At 39.6% G+C, this 12,968-nt stretch overlaps 1 protein-coding gene across 7 annotated transcripts in view; it reads right to left on the bottom strand.

The window, feature by feature from the left end:
* The window catches only part of LOC102960478 (amyloid beta precursor protein), a 269,032-nt gene that overhangs the window by 53,648 nt on the left and 202,416 nt on the right, over window positions 1-12,968 (bottom strand). For all 7 annotated transcript variants that reach the window (XM_042956847.1, XM_042956848.1, XM_042956849.1 and 4 more), the window contains 2 exons: window positions 6,464-6,592; window positions 5,476-5,575 (listed from right to left, as the gene is read on the bottom strand). In XM_042956847.1, coding sequence (XP_042812781.1) covers window positions 5,476-5,575; window positions 6,464-6,592 — 229 coding nt within the window. The remainder of the gene's footprint in view (window positions 1-5,475; window positions 5,576-6,463; window positions 6,593-12,968) is intronic.

Genomic DNA, 12,968 nt, shown 5'->3' with positions numbered 1-12,968 from the left:
TCTCAAAAATAAATAAACATTAAAAAAAAAATTAAAAAAAAAAAAAATAAAACTAAGAGGGCCATTTTGATAATCCTACTTACTGGGGAAGCAAATCAAATAAATAGCCTCAGACTCTGATCGACAGGAGAGTCAAACCAGACAACATACTTAGTAAGTCGAGTGTCAAAGTATGTGAGTTGGACAGATAACCAAAGAGCAGAGGGTCATGGAAATTATATCAAATTGCTTTGATACCTTTGCCAACTGCACCCAGTTTGTTGGCTTGATCATTTACAGCCACAGAGGATGCTGTAGCCAAGGAAAGAGATTTGTTTGGTGCAACATTGTTAGATGCTAAGGAAGGAGCTCAGGGTGGGTCTTTGGGGTTATGAAGGAGCCCATCTGATCAACCTAAGTGAAGGAGCATCTATCTTGCAGCCTGGGGATTTGCTTCAACCTTGTCTACAATTACTAATACCTATAAACACCAGGTCCTCTGCTAGATCCTAAGGATGCAAAGAAGACCAAGACGTGTCTGGGAAGAGGATGTGGGGTGGGTAGACATGTAAACAAAGAATTAAATACCAAGTAGAGTGTTAGAGGTGGATACATGGTGCTTTAGACGCTGTGGTCAAGTAGAAGAAAATTCTACGTGAGAGAGGAGAACGGGTAGCAGAGAAAGCATGAATGTTGGACTTGGGTAGACCTTGGGTCCAACGTCACCATCACCACTACAATCTGTAAGGACGAGTTAGCAACCTCTCTCTAAGGTTCGGTTGGTTTTTGCAACTGCAGACAGCGGATGCTATCATTGAATTCATCAGTGTTGTCGCTAGCTCCCATGCTGCATTTGGGTGAATTACAAGAAAGCTCTGCTTCTTCAAGTGGACATGGCCCAACATCAGAGGGCTTGGCTCTGTGAGTGGGATGCAGAATGTCAGCTGTACTCTTCACTTAAACCACCTGCCGCATCTGTATGTGACGGCCCTGGACCTCAACGGTGAATGTTCACAAACAACTTGGGTTGTCAACATCATCCTAACACATACACATTAGTTTGCTACATGGCTGTCACTCAACTACCAGCCTTTCTCTCTTGCTGCCTATACACTAGTCAAGGTTTTATAGGAGCATGGACATTTCAGTTGAGTATTGAAGTATGCCATTTTTGAAACAAGGAAGAACCATTTACAGGTCTTGAGAATGGTAAGAAATCATGGCTGCAGGAGAGGAAGGTGTCATGGATAAATACAGGTCAACTGGGAGAACCCATAACGGAGACTGTAGTATGAATCAATTTCAAGAGAAATACAGTGATTTCTTCCTTATACACACTGGCTGAAGTGTGAGCAATGTGTGGGATATTCTGATAGTCTGGGATATGTTACTGGGATTTAGTGGACAGGCTGTTGCTAGACCCAGGGATTTGGAATTTCCTGGGTCAACAGTGAAATAGCACAGACAGAGCGGATTCCTCAGGAAAGCAAAATGGCGAACAAGGCCAGAGCCGAATTCACTGGCACGATGAATGCTACGGTCCAGTCAGTCACTTTACCGTTAGTACAAATTTCATGCCAATCCATGCCCTTCCTTTTTTTCTACTATGGCTAGTTTCTTCCTCATTTTTGTTCCTATCAGAGAATTCTACTCTAATGGGAACATATATTTAGTGAAACAGATACAGCTGTGTCACTAAAGCTTCCAGCAGTTCCTGAGACTGGCAAAAACCCTTCAAGAGCACCTGTTTTCCTTATTTAATAAAACTACTGTGTTTTTTCTCTAGATATTTTACTGCATTAAACATGTCCTAATTGCCCACATTCATAAGCACAAACTTTTATACAGCAGGCATGCATTCATAGGTACTTCCAATCTTGCTTTGCCAGTGGATCTAAATTTTAGTATCCTTATTTGCACAGAACTGGCTCTAAATCTAAAATTTGACTATATATGGGCTCCTGGGTGGCTTGGTCGGTTAAGCATCCAACTCTTGGATTTGGCTCAGGTCACAATCTCATGGTTCATGGGCCTGAACCCTGAGTCAGGCTCTGTGCTGACAGTGTGGAGCTTGCTTGGAATCCTCTCTCTCTCTCTGCCCCTCCCCTGCTTGCTCTCTCTCTCTCTCTCCCTCTCATTCTCTCAAAAAATAAATAAACATTTAAAGTTTGATAATATTAAAAATGCAAGTCAGACTAATGACAAAGACTATCCGAAATTACTAGAAAGAGTACAAGAAGTAAGCCAGAAGAAATCTATGAAGATCCTATTTAGAAAGTAGGCTAAAAACCAAACAAAAACCAACCCCAACAACTTCTACCGTGGAAAATTTAAAACTTCTACAAAAGGAAAGAGAATACTATGAAGGGCTCCCACTCTGCTTAAACAGATTAGCACTATTGCCGACCTTCTTTCATGTAGATTCGTCCTTTAAAAGTGAGTTATTATTTTTTGTTAATTTTTTAACGTTTATTTATTATTGAGAGACAGAGAGACACAGAGAGTGAGCAGGGGAGGGGCAGAAAGAGGGGGAGACACAGAATCCGAAGCAGGCTCCAGGCTCTGAGCTGTCAGTACAGAGCCTGACGTGGGGCTTGAACCCATGAACTGTGAGATCATGACCTGAGCTGAAGTCGGTTGCCCAACCAACTGAGCCACCCAGGCGCCCCGAAGTGAGTTATTTTTAAATTTTCCTTCAAATGAAGAAGATAACTAAGCTCAATCCAGAAAAGGCATTCTCCCCAGGGTGCTCTCTTCCATAGCTTTGATACTAGGAGTTCTAATCAGAGGTAAATAGGTCTAGTTCATGGACATTCATTAAGGCAAATGCCTTGTTCTACAGAAAACAGCCATTTAAAAATGGAAGCAAGAAGGATTTTTTTTTAAAAGATTATTTTAGGATTTGATATCTAGTACATTTAGAAGGACAATTTTTTTTTTTTTTTTAAACAACATGCTCATAATCCAACTTCAGAGTTGAGGCTTGTTTTTTTGTAAGAAAAAAAAAAATCCCACGATTCTAAATTATGTGAAAATCCTCCCTGTCAACTGAGATCTGAAGTTCACTGTATTGTCCTATTCTTGGGCATTTTGCAACACTCAAGATAGCTGAATCACCATCTGTTCTGTGGAAGTGGAACTCATGAGTGGCCACTGTTTTCAGTAGCATTTTGCTGAATAAAAAGCTCTGATAATTTAGTGAGAAAGAGTCCACCATAATTACTGGGTGAGGTCATTAACTTTCTAATCCTTTGCAATAGCTTATTCCCCTATAGTTTGGTATTACTAACAGCATCTCAGTTGAAGACACATAAGAAAATAAGCTTATTAAGACAGGTACAAGGCAAAAATGCATTCATCCAGAAGATCTGAACTCCACTTCATTAAGAGTGATGATTTCTTTGATTTTGTCCCTTCTACAACTTATTGGAGGACTTTCTTTTTTATGTTTATTTTTTTAATGTTTATTTTTGAGAGAGAGAGAGAGAGAGAGAGAGAGAGAGAGGGAGCTAGTGAGCTGGGGAGGGGCAGAAAGAGGGAGACACAGAAACCAAAGCAGGCTCCAGGCTCCAAGCTGTCAGCACAGAGCCTGATGAGGTGCTCGAACCCATGAACCATGAGATCCAGTCAGACGCTGAGCCACCCAGGCATCCCTGGAGGACTTTCTTTTCTCTCTCTCTCTCTCTCTCTCTCTCTCTCTCTCTCTCTCTCTCTCTCTCTCTCTTTCTTTCCTTCCAGGCATCCCTGGAGGACTTTCTTTTCTTTCTTTCTTTCTTTCTTTCTTTCTTTCTTTCTTTCTTTCTTTCTTTTCTTTCTTTCTTTTCTTTTCTCTCTTTTCTCTTTCTTTCTTTTTCTCTTTCTTTCTTTCTTTCTTTCTTTCTTTCTTTCTTTCTTTCTAAACGTGTTTAATTTTGAGAGAAAGAGACAGAGCACGAGTGGGGAAGGGACAGAGAGAGAGGGAAACACAGAATCCAAAGCGGGCTCCAGGCCCTGAGCTGTCAGTACAGAGCCTGATGTAGGGCCTGAACCTACGAACTGAGAGATCATGACCTGAGCTGCTTAACCAACTGAGCCAACCACGCGACCCTGGAGGACTTTCTTATACTTCTTTAACACACAATATTTAAAGGTTCCTTCCAATTTTCTATCCCCAAATACATCTAACAAGAATACTCATTTCTTTTAGAAATATAATAGCACGAAAGATTAATTGGAAAGCCTGTCTTCAATCCATGGTCTACATTAAAAACTCTCCGGACTGTCCTCTTAAGATCTTGGTCAACATTGACTTGAGTAGAAGTTTAGAGAACACTATCATGAAGTCTCTTTTTTAACCATGTAGCCTGAAGGATACTTGAACCCATCTGTTAACACACAGTATGAGCAGACTGCCAACACCTGATACATGCCGAATACTTGAGAGCAATACTCACAATATTTACAAGGCAGGACTGAGCTAGAAAAGAAAGAGTACAATAGGATCGGCACGAAATGTAACAAAGCAAGCCAAGTGGTGTTTCAGGCACTTTTACAGGAGGAATTCCTGTAATGGGTGTACCCATCTACAATGTCCTGGGTGTTCTGATTTCAGACAACCTACCTCTATTTCCAACCCAATTAACAAAGGGCAGGTTTATTATGGACAGGGATATATTGCTTATTTCCTGACAGTTTATGGACCAATCTCCAGGACACATACATTTCCTTTAGATTGAAAGATTCATTAACATAACTGCCATCTATGGGCTTTCGCCTGGTAAAGCCAAACAAATATGGGCATTCGGCGGGGGGCGGGTTGTGGAGAATGATATTACGCGATACTTCACTCCCTTTCTAAGAAAAACAAAAAATGTGAAAACGCACTGATTTGAAATATTAAATATGACGTTAGGAAAACTAGGGACATAAAAGACAGTGGACACACAACGCCAATTTCCTGGTTTTGATGATGTATCATAGTTCTGTAAGATGTTACTGTTGAGGAAGGGGGGTGATGTGTATACTGGACCTCTCTGTATTAGTGTTCCATGAGTGTGTGATTATGTCAAAATAAAGGCTTAATTAAAGATGAGAGGCACATATTTACTGAAGTTTAAACAACAACACGGTTCAGAGAACACACATGGCCATTGGGGGCGGGGCATCAGAAAGAACGGTTACTGAACTTCCATGTCAGAAGACACGGTTTTGTGCTCTTGCTCTACTACGGAGGACATGTGACACAGGCAAGTAAGTTTCTTAAGTTCTAGGTTTGAGCTCTTTCACCCATAATATGGAAATATCATGCCCACGTGTAAGGTTATGATTAGTTCTTTCCCCCCTCCCCCCCCACCCTGCCCCGTGAGATCTTTCACTGTGAAAGGGAAGTCTGCTCTTTTTCCTTCCATAGATCAGAGCACTGGGGATGCCTGCTGCAGACGAACTCAGTTACCTGATCTTCTCCTACAGGAGAGAACTATGTTTAAAGGTTCGGCATGAAAAGAACAGCTGACTTACCAACTTCATCCTGAATCTCCTCGGCCACGGCAGGCACGTTGTAGAGCAGGGACAGAGACTGGTTCATGCGCTCGTAAATCACACGCAGATGTGTCATAACCTGCGATAAAGGGAAAAGTTTTTTCCTCACCGAGCACCACAGATAGATACAAATTTCCAAAATAAAACTGACAAAATGCTGGAACTTGTGACCTAAAAGGGCATTCTTATTTTTCTTGTTCTTCCATTTTTTTCTTCTCTAACTTCAGAGCTGTTTTCAAGTTCCTATTGTATTGTATGCTTGGAGCCATAAATTACAAGGCCAACTGAAAAGAGCATTTCTGCCCAACACTGATTCCTAATATTTAGACTCCCTAAATAACCCCTAATGCTCTAATTATATTTCTGCACAAATTTTCCAAAAGATAGGAACACATTTCAATTTGACTGGATCTTTCTCTTCCCCCCTTCCTTCCTTTCCTTCCTCCCTCTTTTTCTATCGATCGATTGATCGACCTACCCACCTACCTACCTGTTTAAAATTCTTCTATTTCAGGAAATGTAAAATTTCAGATTGCCAGAGGTAGATTTCATCTGTCAACCATTGGGAATGTGAATAAAACACATTATTACAAGGGCTTCACCTAGGCTCCCATTATATCCAAGCACTGTGGTAGCAGTGGAATTTATGATTGCCTGTCACAATCTAATTGAACCAATTTTAGAGGTTTCGGTTAATACAACTTTGGTTTTTTTCACTTTAGTCATCAGAGTTTTAAATGGATCCTTAAGAATCGGCAGCATGGACACTCAGGATTTTTATATTCCTTATTATTTTCATAAATCAGAAAATGTCAAAGCACATGTTGGTGTAAGACAAGCCTGTAGAATTTACCAGGTATTAAAGAACTCTTGCTACAGAGGTCAAGCGCCCACAAGTACTCAGGGAATACCTTGCAAGGCCACTGTGCTATCAAGGTTGCACATGATGACCACACTCAGTGCTCACCTGGGACCGGATCTGAGCAGCTTTCTTTGGGTCCACCATGCGTACGTGTTCAAAATGCTTCAGGGTGTGTTGCCTGTCCTTCTGTTCAGCGCGGACATACTTCTTTAGCATGTTGAACACATGACGAGGCTGTTGTGGAAAAAAAAAAACAACCCACACCTTTCAGGTCTGTGCAAAATACTGCTTCTTCCAGGGGCTCTGGGTCAGAGGTCCCACGAACTCATCCCATCATGTGAAAGGATTATGAGTCATCTTTTTGCAATTTTCCCACTACTTTCTTAATGGGTAATTACTTAGTTGATTGGCCATTTTTCATTTTGACAAGAACATTTAGCATTCGGCATACAGGATGACTGTCCTTAATCAACATTTTCTTTTTAAATGGCAGTATACTGCTACAGAAAGAGATGATTTTTATTTTTAAGAGAGAGAGAGAGACAGTATGTGCAAGGGGGGGAGAGGGGGAGAGGGAGAGAGAAAGAGAATCTTAAGCAGGCTACACGCTCAGCGCAGAGCCTGATGCGGGGCTCGATCCACAACCCTGGGATCATGACCTGAGCCAAAATCAAGAGTTGGACGCTCAACCAACTGAGCCAGCCAGGTGCCCCAAAGAGATGGTTTTGGAGCTGTAATATTTACATTAGGTCCCTCCCCTCTCCCCAACCAAATATATAGGGGCATATGTAAGACTACATTTCTACATGTGTAGTCTTAGTGGTTATCTCCATAGTAACACTGCACAAATAACCCCATCACCAGTAGCATATAAAATACAATAATCAAGATGAGAAAAATAATAGACAACTTAACCACTACTAATTTGTAGGCCAAGGAATCACTCACAAGCTTTCAGGCACGTTAGTTTCCCAGGAGAAAGGCCAATATGAAACTGTAGTTATTTTACTTTGAAATGTAATTAAATTCTTTCTATGCCATCAGATTCTAATTCTTTCAGCAACAATTAAGTTTCTTAGGTGCTTTTTTTTTTTCCTGATTGGTTATATTTCATTTTTACTCTAGAGTTACTTGAAAACATTCATCCTAATTAAAAAAAGGACAAAGGCTCCTTTGCCTTCAATGATTCCATCGCTATGTGTATTCTACTAAAGCATCCTACTATGTGATTTTGTGAAGTGATTTCCGAAGATACACATTTCTTCTTCGTTAAAACAAACAAACAAACAAACAAACAAGCAAACGAACCCTATGAAAGTTCATGTCAGGAATAGAATTTGCGCCATTTGGGCAAACCCAGTTATTACTAACCAGGTCATGGGCATCTTGAAAACTAGCTGGAACGTACAGAATTTATTTCCAGAGATGGTATATTGGGAGTAGGGTGAAGGCTGTAGTATTTTATGGGATGTTCCTGCTCTTCTCCTTTGGCTGAGTTAGGCGTCACCTCCCCGATATCCCGGGGAGAAGTGGTATCCTTTTTTTATACCCCATGAAATGCTACATATATCTCCATTATTGCACTTAACCACAGTCTATTAAATTATTTCTCTTGTATTTTCTTTTTAAAGTTTACTTATTTTGAGAGACAGAGAGAGAGAGGAAAAGAGAGAGAGAAACCCAAGAAGGTTCCGCGCTCTGCTCTCAGCACAGGGCCTGACGTGGGGCTGGATCCAACAAACCATGAGATCATGACCTGAGCCAAGATCAAAAACCAGATGCTTAACTGACTGAGCCACCCGGGCGCCCCCAATTACTTATGTTTCTGACTGCTTTCTTGAACTGTGACATCTTTAAGGGCCAGATTTGGTGTTTCTTTATCAGGGATCACACAGTACCCAGTGCCTGATGCAGAGAGGGTACCCTGTACTTGCTTGCTTTAGCTGTCTGCAGGCCACCTTCCTACACTTAAGAAAGGAAACAAATACAATAAAAACAAAATAAGCCTGTGCTCATCTGCCTTATTTCTTTCATCCTACAAGAAACTTATTTCTCCATAATTCCAAAAAAAGGCAGACATCACAGCTAGCAACATAGCTTTTGGCAATGCATCATTATAATTCTCATTTGTACTCTGAAGTCTAGTTGAATCTACAAATCAGAGAATGATCTTTTAAACCCCAGAGAAGAAAAGTAATAAAAGAGATAACAACTGACCAGCTACATTGATTATATATATGTATGTGTGTATGTATGTGTGTGTGTGTGTGTGTGTGTGTGTGTGTGTGTGTGTATGTATATATTTAAAAGACGATTCATTTAACGGCAGGATATTATTGAATGTAATGGATACTTTATATGCAGGATTGTGCAGTCAGGATATTACAAACCCTTGATCCCCTTGCTTGTTATTTAACACCAAGGCCTTTAAAAAACTCCCTCTAGGAGGGAGGCAAACCATAAGAGACTCTTAAATACTAAGAACAAACTGAGGGTTGATGGGGGGTGGGGGAGAGGGGAAAGTGGGTGATGGGCATTCAGGAGGGCAACTGTTGGGATGAGCACTGGGTGTTGTATGGAAACCAATTTGACAGTAAATTATATTTAATATAAAAAAAATAAATAATTCCCTCTATTTCTATCACGATGATCCCTCCAAGGCTGGAGACAGAAAGCATCTAATTGCATCTATTCACAATGTCCCTGCCCCTGATGTGTGCAAGCTGACTGACTGCATGTGCTTTCTTAGCTCTATTTCATTATTTTCTCTTAAAAAGGCTTCATTGTTTTGAGGAAAATGGAAATTTTTTTTCTTTTAAAGAGTTCATATAAGAAAAAATACTTCAATTAAACATAAGGATTGCTTTCTTATAACCTTCTTTCCTTCTTATTTATTTTGCAGCCAGTCACCTATGAATGTTTCTATAAGGCATTTTGTCTTGAGACGCCGGTCACCAAAGAGCGTGTGCACCAGAATATAAAGGCGCCACACTGGCCTTGTCATTACTGCATTAAAGCCGAATCTCAAATTGGACAATGGAGGGGTAACTTCTGACAACTAACACTTGGGTCTCCCCTTTTTCTTCCACTATCGCCCAAAACAGCACACATTCCCACTTGCAAATTATTACTGTTAACATGAATTTTAAAATGAATTTGAGAGTCCCCCATATTATCCAGGCCTCAAATTTTTCTTTTGTGCAATTCAGATAAGAGTATCTTTCATACAGAGTACACTGAGTATTAACCACGTTCTGTGTTAGCTGTCGAGGGTAATGCTTAGTCCACAGCAGGTGCACAGTACACATCTATTTCTTCCACTCAGTCCTTGCCTCCAATGCCCAGCCCCTTTTCTTTCCTCTAAGCAGTAACAGCTCAACACTTATTGGCTATTTATATGAATGAGTGAGACCATGTGCTTTATGCATAGTAACTCACCAACTCTTCCTATCAACCCTATGGCTGGGGTTTTATCATAGATAAAACAGCACAAAGAAGGTACAGGTTTATATGGCTGGTTACACAGCTAGTTACAGAGCTAGTCCGTGGTATAGTGAGAACAGAGAGTCTGGCTCTGGCTCTTAACCCTGTTCTCCCGATCTGCTATGTGATCATGCCTTTCAAGGAAACTCTAACATGGGTCAAGCTAAAAATAATTCCAAAAGCAACTTGCATAGTTGAATACAGAGAGAAATAATTGAGTGGTTAGAAATGAGTCTGTTCTAGGAGTCCTCGCCTAAATCTCTAGTGCTTATAAGCTCAGATGATATTCTTTGGGGACATGATCACACCCGCTCTTATCATTGCGCAGAAGACCATCCAGATTTAGCTTATTCAGTCTCTCAACTGCTGTTCCTGCTTTCTGGCACTCCATTTTCAGCTACTGTGTCAGATGTAGGGAGGTGAAATGGCAAGACAGGAATGTCCTTTGTCAATTTGTTTAGGATTACTAGAAAACGATTAAAGGTATTAGTTAAAAGTTAGCCTTTTATGACACGCACAGATTCTAGTTCTCAATCCATCCTTCCTTACTTATCGCCTATTAAGATGGAAAATTAAATGGTCATTGTGTTCACATGTTTAAAATTGCTTATCTTATTTAACACCAACATTTCTTCATTTCAGAAATATATTTCTAACTTCCCCCAACAAATCCCTAGAGCTTGACAATGAACCAGAAGCACACCAGGATCTCATGATTCCCCAAGGCCTCAGCATGGCTTGCCCTCACTTTACCAGGAAACAAAGCTCCAGCAAGAATAATGAGCCCTAAGAGCCCATTGTAAGCTATGACCTCATCATTGTTTATATGAGCTCAGACACACATTGTGTGTGTGTGTCTAATATAAACATAAGCCTTTTTCTTCCTAATGCCTACGCCTCGGGACATGAGATAATTCAGGAAGACATTACCATGCCCCTCAATAAATGAATTACATGGTTCTGCTCGGTTGATGCATCCATGCAAACACATTTCTAAGAATCGTGCTTAGAAATGAAAAAAAAAAAAAAAATCAGATTAGCTCTTATGTTGGAACAGGCAGATAATATCACACCAAATAAAATGGTGGTTATGTCTGCACCTGAGAAACAAGTATCATTCTTAGGTAACAAAGGAAAACATTAACATTTCTCTATGCTTTTATATCTTTCATTTGCTTTAAGTTAAAAAAAAAAAAAAAGCCAAAAAGGGCGTTGCCTTTGGTATATGATTCACTGCATATTTTAATCAAAGAAGTAATTGCTTTTACCACTTTTAGCCAGACTACAGAATTACCAAGGATTAAAACTAGTTATTTCTAGAGATGTACCACCCATGCATTTCATCCATACATTTCAGGATAAAAGGGAATCTCTTGGGGGTTTATTTCATTATGCTAAGACAAAGATAAGTTTCTTAAAATTGTAATTAAAAACACAGTAATATACAAAAATAAGAGAAAAAAACATCTCTACAGAAATGTATTCTCTTAAAGTAAATGATTCTACTATTGTCACGATAGTTACATTTATGACAAGATTGTTCGTATGATTAGAAATACGAGCATAAGAATTCAGTGGTTCAAACATAGTCACAGGAAACAGTGTAAGGAACCTGTGTTTAACCTCTATGCATTTACTTCCCATCATTCTCAAGTCTTTAAATCTTCCGTAACTAGTAAATCACGTTTTTTTTCCTGACAAATTTCCCTTATTTCACAATTTACATATTGTACATATAAATACTACAATCTGATTACATTGGCATAGGATGGCTGATCTTATTATTAAAATTTATAGCAAAGAGCAGAGAAAATAAAAGGAAAAGATCTGCCCTAGGGGGACTAATTACATCCAATCCATTTTTAGCGTCACTATTGTTTCTGGGTGTTTAGCCCATAAAAACAAAATGCCTATTTGCATCTGATGTGACACTTTTCAGTTTGCACTAAATTCACTTCACTATCACAATGCATTTTCAAAAATCATTTCAAAAAGAATTTCTTAACGGATTGAGACTGGGCATTACTAAAATGGATTAGATTTAACCTAAAACAGAAGATTTGTCTTTTGGAACGTTAACCATTTTCTTTTCTTGGAACAAGAGCATAACTCTGGCTGCCGGCACAGATCCTGGCACAATTTGGTTGCTAAAAATGTTTGTTAATTAAATTATTGAATAACCTAGACCTAATTGTAATTTCACGCGTGGTTCCAGTAACAAAATCTATCCTTCATGGTATCTGAGTTGATAATAAGCATCTCTCCACTAAGACGCACTCCCGATTTTCATGAGACATACTGATTTTTCAACCCCACTTGACCTATCTATCCAGTATGCTGGAGTCCTTTAGAACGTTGTTTTAACGAGGAACACTTCCCAGAAAATATTTCATGCACTCCATGGGACGTTCAAACTAATATCAACAAGAATTCATCTCATTAATTTCAAAAGATGACATAGCTCGTCTTATGGTGTGTGTTTTGATGCCAGGTTGATGTAAATAATTTTGAAAGAAAGTTCATGGGCCTCCTCTATAAAATTTAACATTAAAAAAAAAAGATTTCCCCTCTTCTCAACTGTATTGCCTTTTCACTGGGTTTTTATGCAATTTCATACATTTCGTGTTGCTGGACTTGGGGTCAATCACACATGTCTAACTGATTCCATGCAATCATGTCTGGATGTGTAGTTCATGTGGGAGGCATATTAAAACATGGCCAACTGATCCCATTTTACTCCATGCTTTATGCTTGATTTGGAAATCTGGTATCTTATCACAATACACTTGTGTCTTAAGCCATTTTCTCGAGGAGAGGGAATGATAGGTCAAGAGTCTTTAAAGGCACTGGGTGTAATCTCACCAGGGAGGAGGAAATAAATGGGTCACTTTATGAGGAGCACCCGAACCTTTCCAGGTGGCTAGGGACTTATTCAGAAAGCCGCCTCCTGGAGCATTAAATTGCATCCCACTGGTTTCTAACCATGTAACCAGGAAACTTAATTGCCTATCAAGAAAACACAAGTCTCTCCTGTTTTCACAAACAGGCTAAGGCCATTATTTTCATCTTGGATTTCAAGAAATCTTAAGCATCTAAGTGTAAAATGTATACAATTTCTGTGCAGGTT

Source organism: Panthera tigris, chromosome C2 (assembly GCF_018350195.1).
Source record: "Panthera tigris isolate Pti1 chromosome C2, P.tigris_Pti1_mat1.1, whole genome shotgun sequence".
Lineage (NCBI taxonomy): Eukaryota > Metazoa > Chordata > Mammalia > Carnivora > Felidae > Panthera > Panthera tigris.
This window is presented reverse-complemented; position numbering and strand designations above follow the sequence as displayed.